At 41.5% G+C, this 23995-nt stretch overlaps 1 protein-coding gene across 1 annotated transcript in view; it reads right to left on the bottom strand.

Annotated features, from left to right (window-relative positions):
- DYRK4 (dual specificity tyrosine phosphorylation regulated kinase 4) overlaps positions 1-21941 on the bottom strand; it is a 59120-nt gene extending 37179 nt beyond the window's left edge. The window contains 2 exon segments of the mRNA XM_066254379.1: positions 19683-19776; positions 21850-21941. Of these exon segments, the coding sequence (XP_066110476.1) occupies positions 19683-19776; positions 21850-21941 (186 nt within the window).
- Positions 21942-23995: the final 2054 nt, after the last annotated feature.

Raw genomic sequence — 23995 nt, 5'->3', positions numbered from 1 at the left:
GGTCAAGGCACATACAAGAATCAACCAATGAATGCATAAATAAGTGGGACAACAAATCTCTCTCTCTCTCTCTCTCTCTCTCACTCTCTAAATTGATAGATGAAAGATAGTAGAAACCAGGTTTCTCACTATTTGTTGGGAAATTTGTAGATAATCAAGGTTAACATAAACATTAACACCATGTTGCCTGACCAGGCAGTGGTACAGTGGATAGAGCGTTGGACTGGGATGCAGAGGACCCAGGTTTGAGACCCCAAGGTCGCCAGATTGAGCACAGGCTCATCTGGTTTGAGCAAAAAGCCCACCAGCTTGAACCCAAGGTTGCTGGCTCCAGCAAGAGGTTACTCGGTCTGCTGAAGGCCCGCGGTCAAGGCACATATGAGAAAACAATCAATGAACAACTAGGGTGTTGCAACACGCAGTGAAAAACTAATGATTGCTTCTCATCTTTCTCCATTCCTGTCTGTCGGTCCCTGTCTATCCCTCTCTCTGAAAAAAAAAACAACAAAAAACAAAAAACATTACCACCATGTCATAAGTGATTAAAGTTGGAGACATCAGCAAAAACTCATGTTTAGCTTAACATAGATACAGATGGCTACATATAAAAATATTTACAGCTCTGTGTATATTAATTTATAAGGGTTAGCGCTCAAGCATGCATGTGCGCACACACTTCTTTGCTTTGTCAGCTGAGAGGTCATAAAGAAAATAACACCCCAGTAGAAACAAGCACACCTGGCACTGAGATCTTGATTTCTAATTCCATTCTCCAATAAGAAGAACAGAGGCTCCTTGGGGAAATAATTGATCCTAGGACTGGGGCAGGAAAGGTACAAGGTGAATCTAGAGCACCCTGTAGTGACAGAAAGAAGTCCTCAAAAAAAAAAAAATTCCCATATTGATGAGAGTATGTCAAAAAGGCACATAAGCCAACTAAAAGAGCTCCCAATAGCCAAAGCTGAAACAAGTTTAACAACACAATAAAGTAATATTGGATTATAACTCAAAGTATAAAATAAATATTTGTGATTCCATATTGGTGTAATGAATGATTTAATAAAGAAATACATGGGACTCTGACCAGGCAGTGGCTCAGTGGATAGAGTGCTGGACTGGGATGCAGAGGACCCAGGTTTGAAATCCAGAGGTCATGGGCTTGAGCATGGGCTCACCAGCTTGAGCATGGGGTTGCCAGCATAAGCGTTGAGATCATAGACATGACTCCATGGTCACTGGCTTGAGCACACAGGTTGCTAGCTTGAGCAAGTGGTAACTTGTTCTGCTAGAGCCCCCTGGTCAAGGCGCGTATGAGAAAGCAATCAATGAACAACTAAGGTGCCGCAATGAAGAATTGATGTTTCTCATCTCTCTTCCTTCCTGCCTGTCTGTCCCTATCTGTCCCACTCTCTGTGTCTCTATTACACACACACACACACACACACACACACACACACACACACACACACACACATCTCCCATGCAGAAGAATTTCTAATAAATTATACAGATACTCCACCCTGAAGGAGGAGGAGCACAACTCCTGTTCCTTAAGCATGGGCTATGCACAGTGACAGTGACTGGTTGCCAACAACACAGTGTGGAAAGCGGGGAGAGGAGCAGCTTTACCGGAGGGAACCAGGCAAGCACCACCTCAGCCAGGTGATCCAGATCAGTGTCAACAGGCGAAAACCATGTTGACAGTAGGTGCGGTTGACAGAATTTGATGAAAACGGTACTTTACCATGAACTCTAATCTTGTCATGAGAAAAACAAATTTTTTAAAAAAGCATCTTGCAAAACTATCAAGATCATTATAAAAAAGGGAAGTCTGAGAAACTGTCACAGCCAAGAGGAAGGAGCTTAAGGAGACAGGAGAACTAATGTAATGTGGTACCTTGGATGGAACCCTGGAACCGGTAGAATATATTAGGTCAAAATTCAGGAAGTCTGTCTCAAGTATGAAGTCTCTTTAATAACAATAATGTATCAATATCTGTACATTAATTGCAGTGAATGCACCATATACCATATTTTCCCATGTATAAGATGCACTTTAATTTTGAGGCCCAAAATTTGAAAAAAATATATATTACATAAAGTTATTGAACTCAAGTTGGCTTTTTTTTTTTTTTTGTATTTTTCTGAAGTTGGAAACAGGGAGGCAGTCAGACAGACTCCTGCATCCGCCCGACCGGGATCCACCGGCATGCCCACCATGGGGCAATGCTCCGCCCATCTGGGGCGTCACTCTGTTGCAACCAGAGCCACTCTAGCACCTGGGGCAGAGGCCGAGGAGCCATCCCCAGCGCCCGGGCCATCTTTGCTCCGATGGAGCCTCAGCTGTGTGGGAGGGGAAGAGAGAGACAGAGAGGAAGGAGAGGGGGAGGGGTGGAGAAGCAGATGGGCGCTTCTCCTCTGTGCCCTGGCCGGGAATCGAACCCAGGACTCCCGCATGCCAGGCCAACGCTCTACCACTGAGCCAGTCAGCCAGGGCTGAACTCAAGTTTTATTCATCATAAAATTCATACAACTCCTCATCACTGTGAAAACTCCCATCCATTAGCTTGTCCTCATCTGTGTCTGATGACAAATCACTGTCTTCATATATTGCCTTGTCTTCAGTTCCATTTATGGCATTTGAAATGCCACAACCACTGTATAAAATACACCCAGTTTTTAGACCCCACATTTCTTTAAAAGAGGTGCATCTTATACATCGGGAAATATGGTAAAGTGTAAGATATTAATAATGGGAAACCAGTGCAGGGTATGGAGTGGTATGTGGGAATTCTGTATTAGCTGTTATGACATATTACAAACCTGTTCTACATGGTCCAAAGAACAGAACCGGGTCAAAGTATGGAATTTATAAGGAGGTAGCTTTGGGTTCAGTAAAAAAAAGGATTTTTCTTAAGTTTAGAGCTGTCCAAGAATGGAATGTGAGTCCTCATAAGGTAGTGAGCTCTCCACCACTGGAAGAGCCAGAGTCCGCCTAATGAGCACCTGTGGGGAATGTGCACAGAATCCAGGGCTGAGCAAACATAATCTCCAAAATCCCATCTGTCTGTAAGAGTCATTCAAGTGGCCCTGGGTGTGTGTCTTCAATGCAACTTCATCCTCTTGCGAAACCAAGGTTTCTCAACCTTGGAAAACTGTATAGAACAGTTTTTGTCACATCATGCCACGCATAAAAAATTATATTTGCCTGACAAGGTAGAATAAACAGAGGCAGCTCACAGCCAGGTGTGACCAGCCCAGGCTTCCAGCTGCCTCGGGCTTGACCAGGCCACCTTGAGAGCTGGTAGCCTCTACATCTCTGCACTCACACCCCAAGCACAGATACCAGTATGTTGCACGAGTTTATGAACTTGCTTAGTTTATTGTCTTAAGCATCTTCCTCAAGAGGTACACAGTGCCCCATAACAACACTTTATTCTACGGTAGCATCCCTAAGAGGCAGGAAGAAGATGTAGTTCCTGTATTCATGGTAGCAAAATAGAATTTTTCCCATTAAGACAGTGAGTTGCATGACCTTGTTCTGTGATCCCTCACTGACATCTGAGCCAATATAGTGGGAATCTCTTTCATAGTCTTGAGCTCTGTATCCAACTTTAGACTCCTCAGTGTAAAAAGGAGTATATTCACAGGGGTACCTATCTTAGGAGGTGATTTCCATGCTGCCCAAGACCTGAGCACTGAAGAGTGGCTGGAGAAAGCCTCCGGAGGGTGTGAGAGCTACAAAGACAGGGCCTCAGAGGGCCCCAGGGCCTGTTCAGGACTCCGCCTTGTGTTCATCACGGCCCTCACAGGCCTCCTCCACAGTCAGAAGTCAACTGTGATGCTCTCCAAACTTCCTATATAAACATGTACTGTTTTTAATTTTAAAATGCCATTACTTAAAAAGAAAAAAAAACATTGTAAAAGAAAACTGTAAGTGGTTCCTTGCAGTGCAAGAGGGGGAAGACAGTAATAACAGCCGGGAGCACTCTGCCTCCAGGAACCTGGAGCAGAGAGAATTAGACTTGAAGAGGCTGTCAAGGGACTTGGACTCAGAGCCTCAGAGCATGGACACCACATGGTGGGAACCAAAAGAAGAGAGGGAGACCCTTGAGTTCACCAGCAGGCTCAGGCTGTTAATATTCTCCCACACCGAGGCCCACATTCAAATGTTGGGATTCAGCCTGACCTGTGGTGGCGCAGTGGATAAAGCGTCTACCTGGAAATGCTGAGGTCACCGGTTTGAAACCCTGGGCTTGCCTGGTCAAGGCACATATGGGAGTTGATGCTTCCAGCTCCTCCCCCCTTCTCTCTCTGTCTCTCCCTCTCCTCTCTAAAAAAAAAAAAAAAAAGAATAAATAAAAAAAATAAAAAAAAAATAGAAGAAGTAATTAATAATCAACATTTAAAAAAAAATGTTGGGATTCCCTGAGGTCTCCAGCTATGCCTGTCATGTTGGGGTGATGGACTGAGAGGGTCTGGGCACTGCACCCACAGGCACCAGGCTGGCTGAGCAGAGGCCTCAAGCCCCATGTCCTGATCCTGGGCTCCTTCTCCACCTCGCTTGTGCCTCTGTCTTCTGAGCTAGAGGCTCTTGGGCTCTCACACTTCTTTCGTTTTCTCAGGAAAATAATTCCATCTCACTGCATTGCAAAAACCAGCTTACTTATCTCAAATAGAAGCTGAATTCTGCTCAAAAGCTGATTCAGAAAAAGATGAGAAAGCCGAAACCCAGCTACTCTGCCTCCCCACCTACATCCCTGGCATTCGATAAGAACAGCTGCAATTTGCCAAACTATTCCAGTTACTGAATCCTGGAACTCAGGGATTCTTTCAGAAACACCTCGTTCCTGCCTCCCCCGCCAGGGGGACACGGGGAATCACAGAGTGGGACGAACTTGGAGATGCACTCGTTCTCACCATAGTTACTGAACACAACTGTGTGCCAGGCAGTGGCTAAGCATGATCACATGATCCAATAGTTTTCAGATTTGCCTGAAGAGCTTTTATAATACAAAATCTCAGACCCGATCCCAGAGTCTCTTGTGGTGGAGCCCAGAAACCTATATATATATTTTTAAAAACTCCCCTAGTGAGTTCTGTGCAGACAAATTTGGGAGCCACCATCTAATGCAATCCCCCTTTGGAATTAAACTCTCCCACCTCTGAACTTGGTTTTTCCTTTATGCCATTGACATAGATGTATCCATCCTAAATATTTTATAAATTCTTATCTCCCTACAAGATTCTATGGCAACAAACATTAGGCCCTTCACAGTACGCCAGCCCTCTAGAGCAGTCTAGTTCATCTAGGGGTCCCCATGGGCCTAGCCTGTGTGTCAATGCCCATGCCATTATCACAAGAGCCTGGACCGAGTTGAGCCAATCTTGGATTCGCTGAGTGTCTCGGGATGGGAGTGGAGTCTCCGTCAAGCATCATCTTTCTTGCTGGGGTAGCAAGAGAAGCTGCAGGCTGCTTCAACATGAAGGCGGCCTCTTTGGACGACTTCACGGGGAGGTGTCTTGAGTGCAAATCTAGATAATGCAACACAAACTGGCTAGGGTGAGCAGGACCCCGTCACTTGCAGTGGTAGAGTGAGACTATTTCTAACAACTTGCAAATCGCCACTTTCCATTTCTTACCACGAGTAGCATGGTAAGACTAAGAAGCTGTCCCTTCGAGACTTTGCCTGCCATATCCCTAGTTCAGGGGCCTATGACCATGGTCTCCTACACAGTTTCCCTGCCCCTCTCCCAGTCTACCCTCCAGTGCCTGAGTGACCTCAGAAATTAACATGAACACCTGATCTTGTTGCTTAAATCTCCTCAGAGATGTCCCTGGGGCAGAGAAGTCCTAACCTACAAAGGCCTCCGGGCCGCACGCCTTGGCATGGCCCTGGACCTGCCCTCCTGGCTCCAGCAGCGAGGAATGACTTGCAGTTTGCAAACACCATGCTGTTCCTCACCTCAGCACTGTCACTCGTTCTCTCACGCCGTCACCACTTCCTCCACTCCAAGCCTCTGTCATTGACCTGGTGAGTTTGCCCACATTCCAGCCCCAGCTGGGATAGCACTTTCTTCATGAAGCCCCTGTCACCATCCCTCTTGCATTTGTAACCCTCTGCTACCCCATGCTTTGTACTTGCTCCGTTCACAGAACTTGCACAGGTTAGACGCACGGAGTTGTTTTCCATCTGTCTTCCTCCGCTGGACTACAAGACTCTTTAATAAAAGACCCGAGTCTCTAAAAATAAAAATAAAACATTAAAAAAAAAAGCCTGACCTGTGGTGGCGCAGTGGATAAAGCGTCGACCTGGAAATGCTGAGGTTGTCGGTTCGAAACCCTGGGCTTGCCTGGTCAAGGCACATATGGGAGTTGATGCTTCCAGCTCCTCCCCCCTGTCTCTCTCTCTCCTCTCTCTCTCTCTCCTCTCTGTCTCTCTCTCTCTCCTCTCTGTCTCTCTCTCTCTCCTCTCTAAAATGAATAAATTAAAAAAAAAATTTAAAAGACCCGAGTCTCATCTCAGAATAATGAAGCCTCACATGGTATCTCACACATAATAGGCACTTAAATATTTGCCAACAGAGGGAAGGAAAGAAGGGAGAAAGGGACTGGGAGAGCAGGAAGCCCTAGTATTGTCCTCAGAGATTTGAGGTGAGCTTGGACTCCCACAGCCCCGCGGGTGTAGCCCACCCTTCCCCCAGGGTGGCCGCGTTCCCACTCCGCGTGGCTGCCACTTCCACTGGGGACAGTGCTCTCCTGCTCCCTGGGCTTCCCTTTGGATGGAAGGCCTCCTTATCGGCGAATTCACACAAGACAATCTCCATGTATACCCCACTCTCAAAAGCAATTACAGTTTCAAAGAGAAATCTCAGGAAAAGAGGGTTTTGTTCTGAATAAATCCATCTCTACTCCGAGAAGACTCTCCAGCGCTGGCAAGGTGGATGAAAGAAACGGTTCATTTTAGGAAAGAAAGGCTCCGCAAACCCTATCAGGCAGGACCCCGTTCCCGTGAGTCGCACTGACATGTTGCTTCACGCCAGAATGGAGGAAGGAGGCATACAGGAAGGTGAAATCTCCAGTATGCGTCCTGCCTGGCGCCGGGCCACTTCACTGGCCCTTCCCTATTTTGCATCCTCATCCTGCCAAAGCCCCACTCCCAACACACACAGTGTACTTACAAGTCACAGGGGGTGTATTTCCTACTGTGAGCTAAAGGATAATATGCCCAATCCCTGTGTAAGGCTAGTTAGAATAGAACCCTGAGATACGGCCCCATCTTGTTACTGTGAATGGAGCCCTGGATGTCCTCATCTCTAAAATTCAGGGGGAAAAGTAACTGGGCTCTCAGCAGGCATTACAGCCACCTGGTCCCCTGCCCCTAGGCCACCCAGCCTTTTCAGAAAGGCACACCTCCATCAAACTACCCCATCTGGATCATATCTTATAAGCTATTTTTCTATTTTTTCTTAACTGGCTCCCCCTCATCTCTCACTCCTCCCTGTTTAAAAAAATTAATTCCCAAGTGCCTGGTCAAAGTTCAATGGGCAGATAAAGCTCAGGTTATGAAACATCAAATCACCAGTTTCTCCTGGAAGGCTCTGTAATCTCTTCTCAGGGGCCAGAACAACTGAGAGTTCAAAACAGATGCAATAATGCAGGCTGTGATGAGGAGAGAGAAGAGAAACCCTTGGAGATCCTAGTCTAAAGAACACAAGAAGTCCACAATTAAGCCCAGCAGAGCACAACAGAAAGCTAGGAGGAAGAGGGAGGTGCCCGGGCTCCTCACATCCCTAAGCTACTGTTGCTGCAGAGACCTTAGGCAAATTATAGCTTCTCTCCCACTGTCTCCCCTAACTAAGACTCTGCCCCTAAAGCCCCTTTACTACATGTGAGAAAGTCCAGGATGCCTAGCCAGAGGGGAGTGGCCTTCTGATGACAGCCACAGCCAGGCTGGCCCCTGAAGACCCAGTAGTAAAGTGGATGTAGCCAGCCACTTGGGAAGACCAAGTTTTCATTTCACTGATGCATGTCTTCCCTGGGGACCTGCCTACCAGGCTATGCCCCTGGTGATGGTGGAAGAAGACAACCCTGGCCGTCCTCAGAGCTTTGGGAAAAGCAAGGGTGTAAGCCTGTAAGCCCAGATGCTTGGAGCCATTTTCTGATGCACGCAGTGAAAGGCCTTGGGGGAGATACTTCATGTTCTGGACCACTGGACAGGAAACTTTGAAAATCGTGGTCCTAGAAGCCACCTTAGGGAACCTGTAGTCAAATGCCCTCGATTTACAGATGGAGAAGGAGAAGCTAAGAAGGTATGTAAGTGACTTGTCCAAGATGACACAACAGTCGTGAACCTGAGTCTAGAATCCATGACCCTGGTGCCCTTCTTCTGTATCACGCTGCCGTCAGATGACCTCCTCTGCCCTCTGTTACATTCTGCCATGAAACTGAGTGTGAAGGGATTATAAAGCATTTCCCCTCTAAAGGTCTCTACTTAAAAATAAGATCATGTTTTTATTGTGATTTTGACAATGATAGAAACACTTAAAAAGCAAATGTTTATTCTAAATTATTTATATAAATTAGACACTGAAGTCCCTATAATGTAAAGTGAATTTACACATCATGTAAGAGGACCAGAGTAGACGACTTCTAAGACTCTAATCCCATTGATTTAGAGTTATTCTATGCGTTCGCATATGTTATTCTGTCTGCCTGAAATGCCCTCCTTCCAGTTCACCATTCAGCATCTTGCTCAACTCCAGGGGGCATTATTCACTTTGAGAAAATGTGACTTATGAGCCCTGTAACTATGCCACTTGATGGGACTATAGTTGAGTGGCATCTCAGTGATGCATGAAGTTGTGCCTAGGCATTAGCCAATGGCTTAAGAAATTTTCTCTAGGCTCCCCCAAAACTTTATTTCTATCTTAGTGAGTCCACTTGCCATGCCTTATTATCACTGGTCTATTTACACCATTATGTCCTGCACTAGACTGCATACTAGGCAAGAAGGAGGCGTACATTGTTTATGTCTGTATCCCAGCACCAAGGACAATGCTTGGCTCAAAGTTGGCTCTCAATAAATTTAGGGGATAATTTATGAAAGAATTCATCAGTCAAGGGTTTGGAAAGCTTCACGGAATAGAAAAAAGTACATGGGGTTTGAAGTCAGACAGATTTGACTAGAATTCTTACTCTGCTACTTGCTAATTATATGACTTTGGCAAGCTACTTACCCTCTTCTCAGGTTTAGTTTCCTTTTCTGCAAAACAAGACTAGTAATCTCATAGTTAAACAAAAAGTTACAAAATACACAAGGAAACAAGGTAAGAATTAGCGAAGCTATAGACACCAGAATTAGATTCCCTCCCCCTCAAATAATCTAAATATTGGAATCAAGTAAAAATTAGAAAATCATAATGCATAATATGTTTAAAGAAATTAAAAAAGATAAGTAAAGTATAAGATACTATGCAAATGGCCAGATTTTAAAATAAACAAATTAGAACTTTGAAAAATTAAAACTGAAATTTAAAAGTCAATGAATGGGCTTAATAAAACATTATACATAGCCAGAAAAAGAATTAGTGAATTGGAGGAGACAAGTGTGAAGAAATTATCCAGTCAGCAAGCAGCAAAGAGAGATAAAGAGATGAAAAAAAAAGTTCAGAAATTAGAAAATAAAGGACTGAGGTCTAACAAACATCTAATTAGTTTCAGAAGGCAAGAAAGAATATGACAGACATGAAGACAAAATGGTTCAGAGAATTTTTCAAAACTGATGAAAGACAAAAGTACCAAACTTCTAGAAGACATCTCTGTGCAGTTATGGACCACTTAATGACAGGGATATGGTCTGAGAAATGTGTTGTTAGTTGACCTCATTGTAGTGAGAACATCACAGAGTGCCCTTACACAAAACTAGATGGTATAATCTACTACACACCTAGGTTATATTGTATAGCCTATTGGTCCTAGGCTACAAACCCACATAGCATGTTAGTATGTAAAACAAAACTATATTAAATCAAGCATAAGAGAAAATGACTCAATCAAGAGATGCGGCAAACAGAAGGGATATAGGGTGCTGCTGGCATAACATGGCACACTGTTTTATAGCAACTTTTATTTTATAAGTAGAAACAGTACACTCTAAAATAACAATATAAAGTATAGTAAGTACATAAACCCCAACAGTCATTAGCTAATATTATGTGTTATGTGCTATACTTTTATACAACTGTCAGCATAGTAAGTTTGTTTATATCATACTAGCATCACTCAAACATGTCGGTAATACGTTGTGCTATGACATTTCAATGGCTGTGACATCACTAAGCAATAGCAATCATTTAGCTTCATTGTATCTTGTAAGACCACCATTGTATATGCAGTTTGTGGTTGACCAAGATGTTGTTATGTGGTACATGACTATATCTTTATAATTTCAGAATAAAGGATGATTTCTTAAACAAGATGAAAGTGCATATCATAAATTTACCTATTTTTAATTGAGAACTCCTGTCTTCTAAAGTCATTATAAAGCCAAGATTATAGGAAGGTTGCCAGATATACAAGATTATATATAGTCTATTGCTTTCCTGTATACCGGCGATGAACAACTGAAATTTGCAATGAAAAAGACACCATTTACATTAGCTTCTCCAAGAAACTGGAATATGAAAGTATAAGTCTAACAAAATATGTACAAAATCTATATAAGAAAAATTTTTAAACTTTAATGAAAGAAATCAAAGAAGATCTAAAATAAATGATTTTTCAAGTTCATGGAGAAAAAGAGTACATTAAGATGCAAGTTCTGTAAGACATTGATGAAAGAAATTGAAAGCAGAAGTAAATGAAAGGATCTTCCATTCTCATAAATTGGAAGGATTAATATTGTTAAAATAGATCCAAGACCTAAATGTAAAATGCAACACTATAAAACTCCTAGAAGATAACTTAGGGGGCAGCCTACATGACCTTGACTATGGTGATGACTTTAGATACAGCACCAAAGCACGATCCGTGAAAGAAATATTGATAAGTTGGCCTTCACTGAAATGAAAATTTTTTTCTCTGTGAAAGACAATCTTAAGAGACTTAGAAGACAAGCCACAGATTGGGAGAAAATATTTACCAAAGACACATCTGATAAGGACTGTTATTCAAAATATACAAAGACCTCTTAAAGCTCAACAATAAGAAAACAAACAACCTAACTAAAAATGAGTCAAAGATCTTAACAGACACCTCACCAAAAAAGATAAACAGATGGCAAATAAGCATATGAAAGGATGATCTGGCCTTGATGGGTTGGCTCAGTGGCAGAGCATCAGCCCAGCTTGGGGACGTCCTGGGTTCTATTCCAGTCAGGGCACACAGGAGAAGCAACCATCTGCTTCTCCACCCCTCTCCCCCTACCCCTTCTCTCTTTCTCTCTCTCTCTTCCCTTTCCACAGCCATGGCTCTATTGATTTGAGCACATAGGTCCCGGGCGCTGAGGATGGCTCTGTGGAGCCTCCACCTCAGGTGCTAAAAATAACTTGATTGTGAGCATGGCCCTAGATGGGCAGAGTATCAGCCCCTGATGGGGGTTGCTGGGTCAATCCTAGTCAGGGCGTATGTGGGAGTCTGTCTTTCTATCTCCCCTCCTCCCACTTGGAAAAAAAGAAGAAAAAAAGGAAAAGATGCATTAATTGCAGGGAAATGCAAATTAAAATAATGAGATACCCACTACACACTATTATAATATAGTCAGTGTTCCATAATTTGGGACACCGACAACACCAAATGCTGGTGAGGATATGAAGCAACAGGAACTCTCATGCATTGCACGTGGGAATGCAAAGTGATGCAGCCATTTTGGAAGACAATTTGACAGTCTCTTACAAAAGTAAACACTTTTACCGTACAATCTGGCAATCATGCTCCTTGGTATTTACCAAAAAAAGTTGAAAAATTCTTTCCACAAAAACTTACATATAAATATGTATAGCATTTATATTCATAATTGTCAGACTTGGAAGCAACCAAGATGTCCTTAGAAGGTGAATGGATAATAAACTGGCATATCCAGACAATGGAATATTACTCAGCACTGAGAAGAAATGTGTTATCAAGCCACGAAAAGACATAGGGGAAGTTTAAATAAATATTAATTACTAAGTGAAAAGAACTCAGTCTGAAAAGGCTACATACTGTATGATTCCAACTATATAATATTTTGGAAAACCTACAGACAGTAAAAAGAATGGGGATTTGGGGAGAAGGGGGAAAAGGGACAAACAGGTGGAACCCAGGGCATTTTTAGGTCCATGAAACTCTTCTGTATGACACTTTAATGGTGGCTACACTATGCATGTGTAAAAACCAAAGAACTGTATGACATAAAGCATGAACACTAATGTAAACTATGGATCTTAGTTAATAATAATGTATCAAGAGCCTGAGCAGGCAGTGGTGCAGTGGATAGAGCGTCAGACTGGGATGCAGAGGACCCAGGTTCGAGACCCCGTGGTTGCCAGCTTGAGCGCGGGCTCATCTGGTTTGAGCTAAAGCCTACCAGCTTGAACCCGAGGTCACTGGCTCCAGCAAGGGGTTACTTGGTCTGCTGAAGGCCCGCGGTCAAGGCACATATGAGAAAGCAATCAATGAACAACTAAGGTGTTGCAATGCACAACGAAAAACTAATGATTGATGCTTCTCATCTCTCTCCGTTCCTGTCTGTCTGTCCCTGTCTATCCCTCTCTCTGACTCACTCTCTGTCTCTGTAAAAAGAAAAAAAAAAATGTATCAAGATTGGTTTACCAATTTTGACAACTGTATGCTAATGCAAGATGCCACTAATAGGAGCACTGTGGAAGGTGAAGGAATATTTGGGAACTCTACTTTTGCTCAATTTTTATAAACCTAAAACTACTCTAAATATAAAGTACATCTAAAAATGGACAAATCAACAAGTAGAAGGTATTTGCAGCATGTATGACTTGCAAAGGATTATTAGCAAATTCATTGAATATTATTATTAAAAAATACAAACTATATTTATATACACATATATTGATATTTTTCCATATTATTCATGTTTATTTATATATTATTTATGTTTATTATACATACCTTTTATAATTGTTTAGCAGAATTATTCTTTGTAGACTCTATTTTATATATTCTACAGCCAGTGAGAAAAAGAAAACACAACAGAAAAATTTTTAAGCAAAAGAAGACTCAATTAGGCACTTCATAGAAGAGGAAACATAAATGGCCAACAAACTCATGAAGAGAGGTTTAATCTCATTAATAGCCATCAAAATGTAAATTAAAATACATTACGATGTTGTCACCCATCTACTTAACTGGTAAAATAAAAAGCCACACTATATCCAGTGATCAAAAGGGATGTGGAACAACTGGAACTCATACGTATCACTGGTGGCAAAGTATACTGAGATCAATGTTTCAGAAAATCGTTTGGCATCATCTGGTAAAGTTAAGCTTTGACATACCCTGGTACCCAGCAGTTCCTCTCCCAAGTGTACACTCTAGAAACCCCTGCATATATGCGCTAGGAGACACGCACAACAACATTCACAGCAGCACCACTTTTAATAGCTAAAACACAAAAGAAAAGCCACATGCTCACCATCCGTTACACCAGGGGTCTCCAAACTTTTTACACAGGGAGCCAGTTCACTGACTTTCAGACCGTTGGAGGGCCAGACTATAAAAAAAACTATGAACAAATCCCTATGCACATTGCACATATCTTATTTTAAAGTAAAAAAAACAAAACGAGAACAAATACAATATTTAAAATAAAGAACAAGTAAATTTAAATCGACAAACTGACCAGTATTTCAATGAGAACTATGCTCCTCTCACTGACCACCAATGAAAGAGGTGCCCCTTCCGGAAGTGCGGCGGGGGCTGGATAAATGGCCTCAGGGGGCCGCATGTGACCGCGGGCCGTAGTTTGGGGACCCCTGCGTTAAACTGATAAGGAGTGTGATATGCTTACACAACTGAGTATGGCAGTGAAACTGAATCATAAACAGGTTTCCAAGAACAGAGGTGACAGTCATAGTATCTAAGGGTACAGGCACTGGTCAGTCAGAATGGAGGCCTGACCACCCAAGGGAAAGCCAGGAGAATGCTGTGCTGTGTGTGCTAGCTTAACACCAAGCATGAAAAGCGAGTTGCAGAAGAAAACTGAATAGTACCATCTCATGTATACAAAAACAAAAACAAGCAAAATTAAACAGTCCATGGTTTAGGAGATTTAGAAACATACAAAGGAAAGCAATGTAATAGCTGAAGACATCAGTTATCTCAGGAAGGGGCCAGTGACAGGGTGAGGTCAGGTGGGGAGGCACACCCAGAGCATGTCCTTCCTAAACTGTGTGTTGGATGCACACAAGTATGTTCATAGTGTTATTATTCTTTATACCTTACACACACATTTAATATTCTTTGATATATTCACCACATTTAACAATCTTAAACAATTTTTGAAAAGTATTAATGAATTACAGAATTGAATCAGAATTCTGACTGCAGCTTTAATTAGCAGAATTAGGTAACCTGCTTCATCTCTTAGCGTCTCAATCTCCTCCTCTGTCAAATGGGGGGGATGGCCACCTTAACACCATTGAAAGGTGCAAACATGAAATGCTAAACACATATAGGGGCAATTGTGTTATTAACATCTCACCCCCACTTCCTATGTCAAACGGAGAGATTCTATTTGTCATGGCCTGAGGAAGCTCTCAAGAGAAGCTATCCATTCTCTCTGATTCATTCTGGGGCTCAGAGGTGCTCCTCCATGCCAGCTGGCTTAACATCCTAGTCACAGCAATTGAAGATACACTCGTCTTTGTTCTCCTCTCCCTACAAACTGAGAGCACCAATGGGAATGCAGGACAAAGGAACTGTACTTACTGTGTAGATCTCAGAGGGAAGAGGGGGGGCCAAGGAGAGAACGGCGAAAAGTGTGTAAGTGTTCTCCCTCAGAACCCCAAATGCACCCCAAAATAAATATGATAGAGTATTATACAGGGTAGGGCAAAAAGAGGTTTACAGTTGTAAGTATACAAAATGCAGAGTTTATTCTTGTATTATTATTTATTTTCCATACAAACAACTGTAAAACTACTTTTACCCCACCCTGTATGGACATAACCCTGTTTAGGGTTATAATTCAAATGTTTTAATTCTTAATTCTTTCTGTGACCATTATAAATTCTTCTAGTCTGAGCCTTCCTTTGTATTTAAAAGATTAATTCATTACCATATTTTAAAAAAACAACTAGACAAAACTGGCAATTGGAATCTTGGCTTTTTGTTCTTCCTTCAGTTATAATTGACTGTGAATTCATTTCCTTTGCAATACCAAATGGTCAGGGTGTTTGTTTGTTTGTTTTTCCTATGGGGTAATGATGAGATACAGAATTGAGACCAAATGAATGGCCCTCAGATACTCTCTCCTACAGTGGGAGACTCATTAATAAGCCTGTCACCTATAGGAAACTTCTTTCTGTTAAAGGGAGAGAAGCTGGGAAGCTAAAAGCAGCCAGTATTTGTTGGGCTTCCAACATCTGTCAGGCAGCAAGACTATTTCTCTTATTTCACTTATTCCCAATGCAATCAGGAAGTATTGCAATAACTATTCCAGTTTCACAACCAGCAAACAGACTTCAAACCTAGCCACGATCTCACAGCTGGTGTTTGAGTCAACATCTGCTCCCATGTGATAGAAACTTTAAAAAACTGTCCATGACACCCTAGAAATTCTGATTTTAGTGGTCTTTAAGACCTCCCCAGGTGATTATAAATATATAATATACAACCAAGGCTGAGAACCACTGGTTAAATTCAATCTCAACTCCTGACCGCTGAGGAAAATGAGGGCTGGTCATTCCCATTCTCAACATGGAAATGTGCCACCTGGTCTTTCTACAAAGAATGCCAGTTTTAAACTGCATGAGAGGTTTTGTTTTGGGGCAGAGTTGGTTCTGTGTTGCTCCCTACAGTCTCCCTAGCACCCAGCACCCAGCACAATGCCTAGAATGAGGAGGCACTCAACATCTGTGCGGTCATGGAGCTTCTATCTGAGAGCAACTATCTGTAAAAAATATATGAGCCACGTGTGTAATTTAAATGTTTCTAGTGACCACATGAAAAAAGTAAAAATAGGCCTGACTTGTGCTGGCACAGTGGATAAAGCGTCAACCTGGAACCCTGAGATTGCCGGTTTGAAACCCCGGGCTTGCCTGGTCAAGGCACCTATGGGAATTGATGTTTTCTGCTCCTCTCCCTGCACTTTTCTCTCTCTCTCTCTCTTTCTCCCCCCTCTCCCTTCTATAAAATGAATAAATAAAATCTTTAAAAAAGTAAAAAAAGAATAGGTGAAATTAATTTTAATAATATATTGTATTTAACACAATATATTCAGAACACTGTATTAACATGTAATCAATATAAAATGAATTTTAAATTATTGAGGCATTAACATACTTTTAAACTTCACCAAGTTATAACAAATTATCCATAAGGTATTTTGCATTCATTTTTTCCCACCAAGTCTTGGTAACGCGGTGCGTATTTTTCACTGAGAGCGCACCTTCACACCTCCATTCGGACTGGCTCACAGCCTCGCGAGTCCAGTGGCTGTAACAATGTAGAGTGCAGTTCTCGCGGGTGAGGCAGACAATAAACACACACACACAGAATATAATTAGAAAGTGGTGAGGGAAGGCCTGTCTAAGAAGATGGCACTCAGCAACTGAATGATTTAAAGGATAGAAGAGAAATAACACAAGTACCTGATTTTTCAGTGTTGAAAATAGAAAATGTGTCATCAGCACGCTTTCAGATGTACTGTGTAGCATGTACTCAGCAATTGTCAGGGAAATTGTAAAGGAACATCCTAAGCTAACAGAACACCCTCCCCCAGGCCTCTCCCAGGTATTTCTGGGACGGCCAAACCTGAGACCCTGCAGGTCTGCTAGCCATGCCAGGCCCAGAGCCAGCTGCGAGGCTACACTTTTCTTTTAATAGAGTTACAGTAAAGGCCCAAATCCTTGGATTTAGTAGCTGAGATAACTGAGCATATATAAGAGGATATATTCCCTAAGCTATAACATCAGAGCATTTTCCTGAAGGGCAGAGAGATCCTGTGTAGTTGAGAGCCACTGTGAGAGTTCTGTGATCTTCGACAGCTAAGCCAGGATGAGGACACTCCGTGGACATCAAACACAAAGGACCCTCTGCAGTAGATGGATCTTTAATATTTTACCATGTTTTAGACAAGTGCATGGGGCATTTTTAAAAGAATCATATATCGTTCTATACTATATTGTAGGGAAAACAGCTGTGTTAGGCTTGCTTGCTTGCACTTTGCGTGATTAGTGTGTGAGTATGTGGCGGAGCCGTGTGTGTGTGTAGCCCGTGTAAGACTACAGGTGCTTTCCCTTGGCGCAGATCACTGGCCTGCCACCTCGAGGGGTGATTTTTCCAGTTTGATCGCCCTCCACACTGAGAAGGGGTTTCCCACTGCCTGTTTACTCGCCCAGCACTGCGAGACTCTAATAAACAGAATGGCCCGACACTTTCTGGCTCCGCAGTTCCTCTACCATCTGCCTGAATTCAGTGTGAACCTGCCTGGCCTCGGCCACAGCATTACCTCTGGCACTGTGAGCAAGATTCAGTTTAGACTAGTATAGAATCAGCATTACATATGTTATTATATTATATACAATCATGTTACTATTGTAACATATATCACTTAATAGTACATTAAGATCTACAGTCTTAAAGCCAGGTGAAATCAATTAATAAAAATCCCATTTAAAAAATTTCCTTTGCTGAAATACTACCAAGAATCACAGAGAAAACATTTAAATATTTCATTATTATTATAAACATGTTTATAATATTAAACATCATAAAATAAATATAAATTCTTTATTTAAATATCTAAAATCATTTTTTCAACACCTGCTTGGGGCAGTTGATGTGGCGAGATCCATCCCTCGCTCATCTTTCATGGTTTTTTGGGTGAAGGGATTATAATTCATTCTCTCCATCCTCCAGTTAATATAACTATCCACTGAAGACCAGGCTCTTATGTTCTGAGGACAGTTACTGATTTGTTTGCATTTCCTTACTTAAGCTTATTCGACTCATTAGATGAGAAGTCCGGTGGGAGAAAATAAACCAAGGTGAAAAGTCATTTATTTAGTGCCCATCAGAATGCAATGTAAAGACAATAGTTACACATTAAAATAGTATTTTTAAACCATATTGTCAATTAGCCAGTAGTGATTATAAAGTACAACATAAATGAATTATCTCCAGGGTGATTTTTTTATTTTATTTTTGACCATTTCTGTCACTGTTACTACAGCAGGATTTCCTTTCCTTAACCCTTTGAGTAGTGAGGGTTTTTTTTTCATGCTCGCTGACCCCTGGGAGTGAGTTTTTTTTTTTCTCCAAAAACTGATTTTAGTTTCAGTTACAGTTTTATTAACTTAAAATCATGTTTGTTTGATAACCAATTTATGGAAACAAGAAGAACATAACATTTGCCATTTTTAATGTTGCCGTACGCATTTTTAAAATAAAAATTTTGTATAGTTGTACTCAGGATGGGTCAGGAGGCATGAGGATATACATGAAAGTTTGTAATACTCACAGGGTTAAAATAATATTAATATATAAAGGAATTGTGTATAGCAACTTAACAGAGTTGATGTGACTCAGCAAAGAGGCATGGAACAGAGTGGGTGGTTAACAATATGGGTTTGCCCCAGACGCTATTAGTGGGAATGTCATTCAGTGCAGCCACTGTGGAAGACAGTATGGAAGTTTCTCAAAAAATTAGGACTAAAGCTACCATATGGTCTAGCAATACCTCCTCTGAGTATTTACCTGAAAAATAGGAAAACACTTATTCGTAAAAATATATATACCTCTATGTTCATTGCACCATTATTTACAATTGCCACGACACAGAAAACGAGCTAAGTGTCCCTGGACTAATGGTTAGATACAGAAGATGTGGTACATATCTATTGTACAATGAAATATTATGCAGCCATAAAAAGATGAGGTATTGCCATTTGCAACAACATGGATAAATCTTGAGATTGTTATGCTAAGTGAAATGAGTTAGACCATAAAAGACAAGAACTGTATTATTTTGCTCATATGTGGAATATAAAACAAAACGTAATGAACTAACAAAACAAACAAGAACAAATTCATCGATACAGACAACAGAATAGTAGTTACTAGAGGAGAAAGGGGGGAAGACGGAGGCCAAAGCAGATAAAGGGGGTCAAACATATAGTAACGGAAAGAAAATAGATTTCAGGTGGTGAGTATGCCATAGAGTACACAGATGTCAAATTATAATCTTGAATACCTGATAATGACATAATGTTATTAATGAATGTCACTGCACTAAATCTAATATTAAAATATTAATTAAAGGAAAAAAAAACTATGTGTTTGAATTCTGGCCTTCATTGACTGGTTTATGGCCATGACTTCACTTGAATCTCAGTTTTTCCGAATGCAAAATGCCTGGGGCACAATGATCGCTATTGGGTCTTGGGTTCCCAAGATTTCATGATGATACCATTCTCTTCCCCAAATGAAATCCCAGGATCCTTACCTTCATAGAGGTGGGATTTTGTGCCTTTTGTGTTTTCACTATCGGGAGGGATGTCAAACTGCATTTCCTTGGCTTTTTAGCATCCATTTTAGTGCTGCAGAAGAGAATAGAAAAAGAAGTTGGCAGTAGGAGCAAAACCTAAGTCATGGCCCCCACACCCAGGGATGCAAATAACACAGGGCCAGCTGGGAGGAAACAAGCTGGCAGCCTAGAAACCATGGCTGAGTCTCTGCTGCTCCTTTTGCTTCCCTTTGCTGGCTGATGAGGTTGGGAAAGGGGGCATCTTGGCATCAGTCCTCACATGCTCAGGGCAGGGGGAGACCAGAGCCAAGGAAAGAGGATGACCCAATGGGTGGTGGGCAATGTGAGATATCAAGCAAAAAGACCCATTTCCCCCAGTGAACTGCAAAGTAAACCATTCTCTTGCCACAGATACCTTTTGCCCTCAAATATTTATATATATCTATTTATTTATATTTATATATCTATCAATAGATAGATAGATATTGTAGATAGATAGATAGATAGATAGATAGATAGATAGATAGATAGATAGATAGATGGCTACTTGGCAGCTTAATGCCTACAGAAGAAAAAAAGGGAGAACTGTTGGTAGAAATTCTGTCCCTGGATCTCATTTGTCCATTTTTGCACCTCCTTCATTCAGAGCACAGCTCTATGAATAAATAGCTCACTGCAAGATGGAAAAATCACTCTCATAATTGTATGGGATCTTGTCAAAGCGGTGATTTATGTAAGAGGAGGGTAGAGTCTTAGAGGGCTCTCAGGCCACTGGAATACTCCTGCCACGTTAGCAGGCCTCTGCTGAAACTCCGCTCTTTGGAAGTTCCTTTTCAGCCCCTAACACTAGAAAGAAACGAGGGAATTAAGAATACTGTATATGAAATAGGGACAGAACAGGAACCAACGCAAATTCTCTTACATATTTGTAGGTTTTTGCAGACACTATACTAAGTAGTGAAACCATCACAATTTTGAAGCTATTCAGAGGGCTGAAGATAGGTCACACACCAACATTATTGCAGCATAATGTTGAAAAATCAAAATTTGCTCATCTGTAGTCAAGTTTAAAAATATGGCACATATGTATTATGGAATATAATGCAGTCATTTAAAAAATGAGGTAAATATATTGAGTAAAAACAGAAAAAAAATATATGTATAATATGATTCCATATTTACTTAAGTAATATGTTTGCATGTTTTTATCCGGCATATGGAAGGCTCTAGAAAAAATTAACTGTAAAAAGCTTAGTGAGGAGTGGGACTGAGGGAGGTGAGTGGGAACATTAACACACACACATACATACACACACACACATACACACACAAATATATGAAAAAGTCCTACCTAAAAGCAAACAAAAGTAATAGTTGCTTCTCTGTAAATAATCATGCTTTAACTTCTTCCTTCCCTTTTTTTTTTTTTTTTTTTTTTTACAAACATTTGCTGAGACAATTTTTCCAATAACCCTGACGCAGCCTCTGTTGTTAGGGAGAGCTCATTATTTCGGAGGGGAAACACAGGGAGAAAGGTCGCGAGAGTGCACACGATCAGTGCAGGAACAGAGGTCTGGGCAAAGCGCTAATGGAGCTCTCTCCATGGTAGTGACCAGCTCTGCTGGGAGAGCCGAAGAAGCCTTCACACCTGAGCAGAGTAGAACTGTCGCTGTACAATAGCCACGACAGGCGCGGAGTCAAGGGCAGAGGCATGAGACTGTGCAGAGTACAAAGGTATAATAAAAGAGCATTGTCTTTTCCAGAAATTTTGAGTATAGTTGCTGGGCACCGCTGGTGAAGGGCCAGAGAAGGGGTCAGAGTGTAAAGATTCATATCGCCCATGTAGGACATTGGGGCCTCTGTGGCCACTAGAAGGGAGACAAGGCCAGATTTATAACTCAGCACCATCGCTCAGGCAATACCATGGAGCATGGTTTGGCGGAGCTCAGGTAGGAAGCCATCTAGAGCAGTGGTCCCCAACCCCCGGGCCGTGGACTGGTACCGGTCCGTGGGCCATTTGGTACCGGTCCACAGAGAAAGAATAAATAACTTACATTATTTCTGTTTTATTTATATTTAAGTCTGAACGATGTTTTATTTTTAAAAAATGACCAGATTCCCTCTGTCACATCCGTCTAAGACTCACTCTTGACGCTTGTTTCGGTCACGTGATACATTTATCCGATCCACCCTAAAGATTGGTCTGTGAAAATAGTTTCTGACATTAAACCGGTCCATGGCCCAAAAAAGGTTGGGGACCACTGATCTAGAGCGTCTAGGCAAGAGATGGTGGGTACTTCCCCCAGGGCGATGGCAGTGAGGACAGAGAGGAAGAATGAACCTGGCAATAATTTTGGAGACAGCACTGGTTGAATTTTTGCTATCAGCTCAGATGGCATTTGTAAAATACCAACACTGGGAAAGAATGAATACAATTTTTCCTGCTGAGGCTCTGTATCAAATGCTCCCTCCATGTACTTCACAGGAAGCAGGGAAAGACAGACACCAATGCACATGCATGTCTCCAAGCAAGGGCGGCTCTTTCTTCCGTTCAGTTTTGGAAGCTCTGTAGGTAAAGAGAATCTGAAACCCGAAGAAAATGCTGATGAACCTTGAAGTCTAGTCTCAGTGCTGCCCCAGACAGACAATGAGCAAGTCACTCATCTTCGCTAAACTCAGTGTCCTCCTCTGTAAAATCACAAGGCTGGGCTGGATGACTTCTATTTCCCCTTCCAGTTCTAACTAAGCTTCTTTGATTCTAACTCTTAAGTACTGCTAGATTGTGGGGAAAAGGGGTTCTGTTGTGATTTATTCCATAGTCGCCTCCTTTGGATAATTCTGTAGTTATCAAACAATTTTGTGTCGTTCTTTTTCTTCTCCTTTATTTTTTAAGGTTTAAAGTGAAAGAGGGTTTATTAGTAAAGCAGTAAAACAAAGAGTGATGAGCCCATAGGCAGAGCACTCGGTGTCTTTCTTAGTGTATTTGATCTGGCTTCCACTTAAGCCATTAATTATACTTAAGTGGCTTCATAAATGCTACTTTTTATCCTCATAATATATGGTGAGCTATGTAGGAAAGGAATTAAAATATGCCTTTTATCTTATTTATAAGTGTTGTGTGAAGGATTAAAGATGATGAATAAATTCAGCTCAGATCTAGAGTGAATATAACTTTGGGACAGTGGTGGGATTCAAAATTTTAACAACTGGTTCTCTGCCCTAATGACCATTTTAAGTATAAAAAAAAGATATACCAAAGGTTTTTTATTATTTCATGCATTTAATTCTTAAACAAGAACAATAAAAGAAGTATACAAAACTAGATGTTATGAGTTCTAAAATATTAACAAAAAATATTAAATAACACCTGACAAAAAAACAATAAAATTGTTATTAAAGATATTTGCATATTGCTTCTTGATTGGCGTCTCCACTTGCAATTATTTTCCCCGAGGGACGGAATGAACATTGCTACAGGCACTTAGAATATGCTGTTGGAGCAGATGAACGTTAACAAAGAGTAAGGAATGTAAACTTGTGATTTCCATATTGGGCGGCTGCCCAGGTGCCCACCTTAGAGAAAACACTAATTACAAGTGCCATTTTAACAACCAGTTCGCCAAACTCAACAAAAAATTAGGTATCTGTTCTGCTGAACTGGTGCGGACCAGCTAAAAACCACCACTGCTTTGAGAACTGAAACTAAAATTTAAAAATTTCTCCTACATATTTGTAAAGCCAGGAGGCAGGGCCAGGGCTACCATCACAGCAGCCCAGCCCATGCAGATTCACATTGGATTCGGACAGTCGGTAAAGAAACAGCGGAACCAAAAACTGGTGGGCCATTGTCTTTAATTCTAGCTTGCAACCGGCGGGCAAGTAAAAATACACACTGGGCTCCAAAACCCAGTCACATTCAGTGCTCACAAAGCTACTGACTTATCCGAGTTTCCTAGAATCAAAGGTTTCTAGCTCACCAGACTTATTCACCTCTGTTCCCCATCTCCTTCCTTATCCCAGATACAAACTCTACACAAACTGGCATCTCACTCAGCACTCCACCATCTTGGCTGCTTCTCCTGGCCTCCTCCACGTGGCCTTTCTCTGCTCTCCTCTGCTCTCTCTTCTAATGATAATCTCAGAAACCAAGAGCCCAAGCTCCCGTTCTACCCCTATTTTATAGTGTAGATTCAAACCCTTAATCCAATATACAAAATAGGGAAGTCTCTAATACAAAGTCACTTCTCTGAGGCATGATTGGATTGTACCGCCCCACATCAAAAAGGCTAGGA

This window comes from Saccopteryx bilineata, chromosome 2 (assembly GCF_036850765.1).
Source record: "Saccopteryx bilineata isolate mSacBil1 chromosome 2, mSacBil1_pri_phased_curated, whole genome shotgun sequence".
NCBI lineage: Eukaryota > Metazoa > Chordata > Mammalia > Chiroptera > Emballonuridae > Saccopteryx > Saccopteryx bilineata.
The sequence above is the reverse complement of the archived record's forward strand: the minus strand, read 5'-3'. Positions and strand labels throughout refer to the sequence as shown.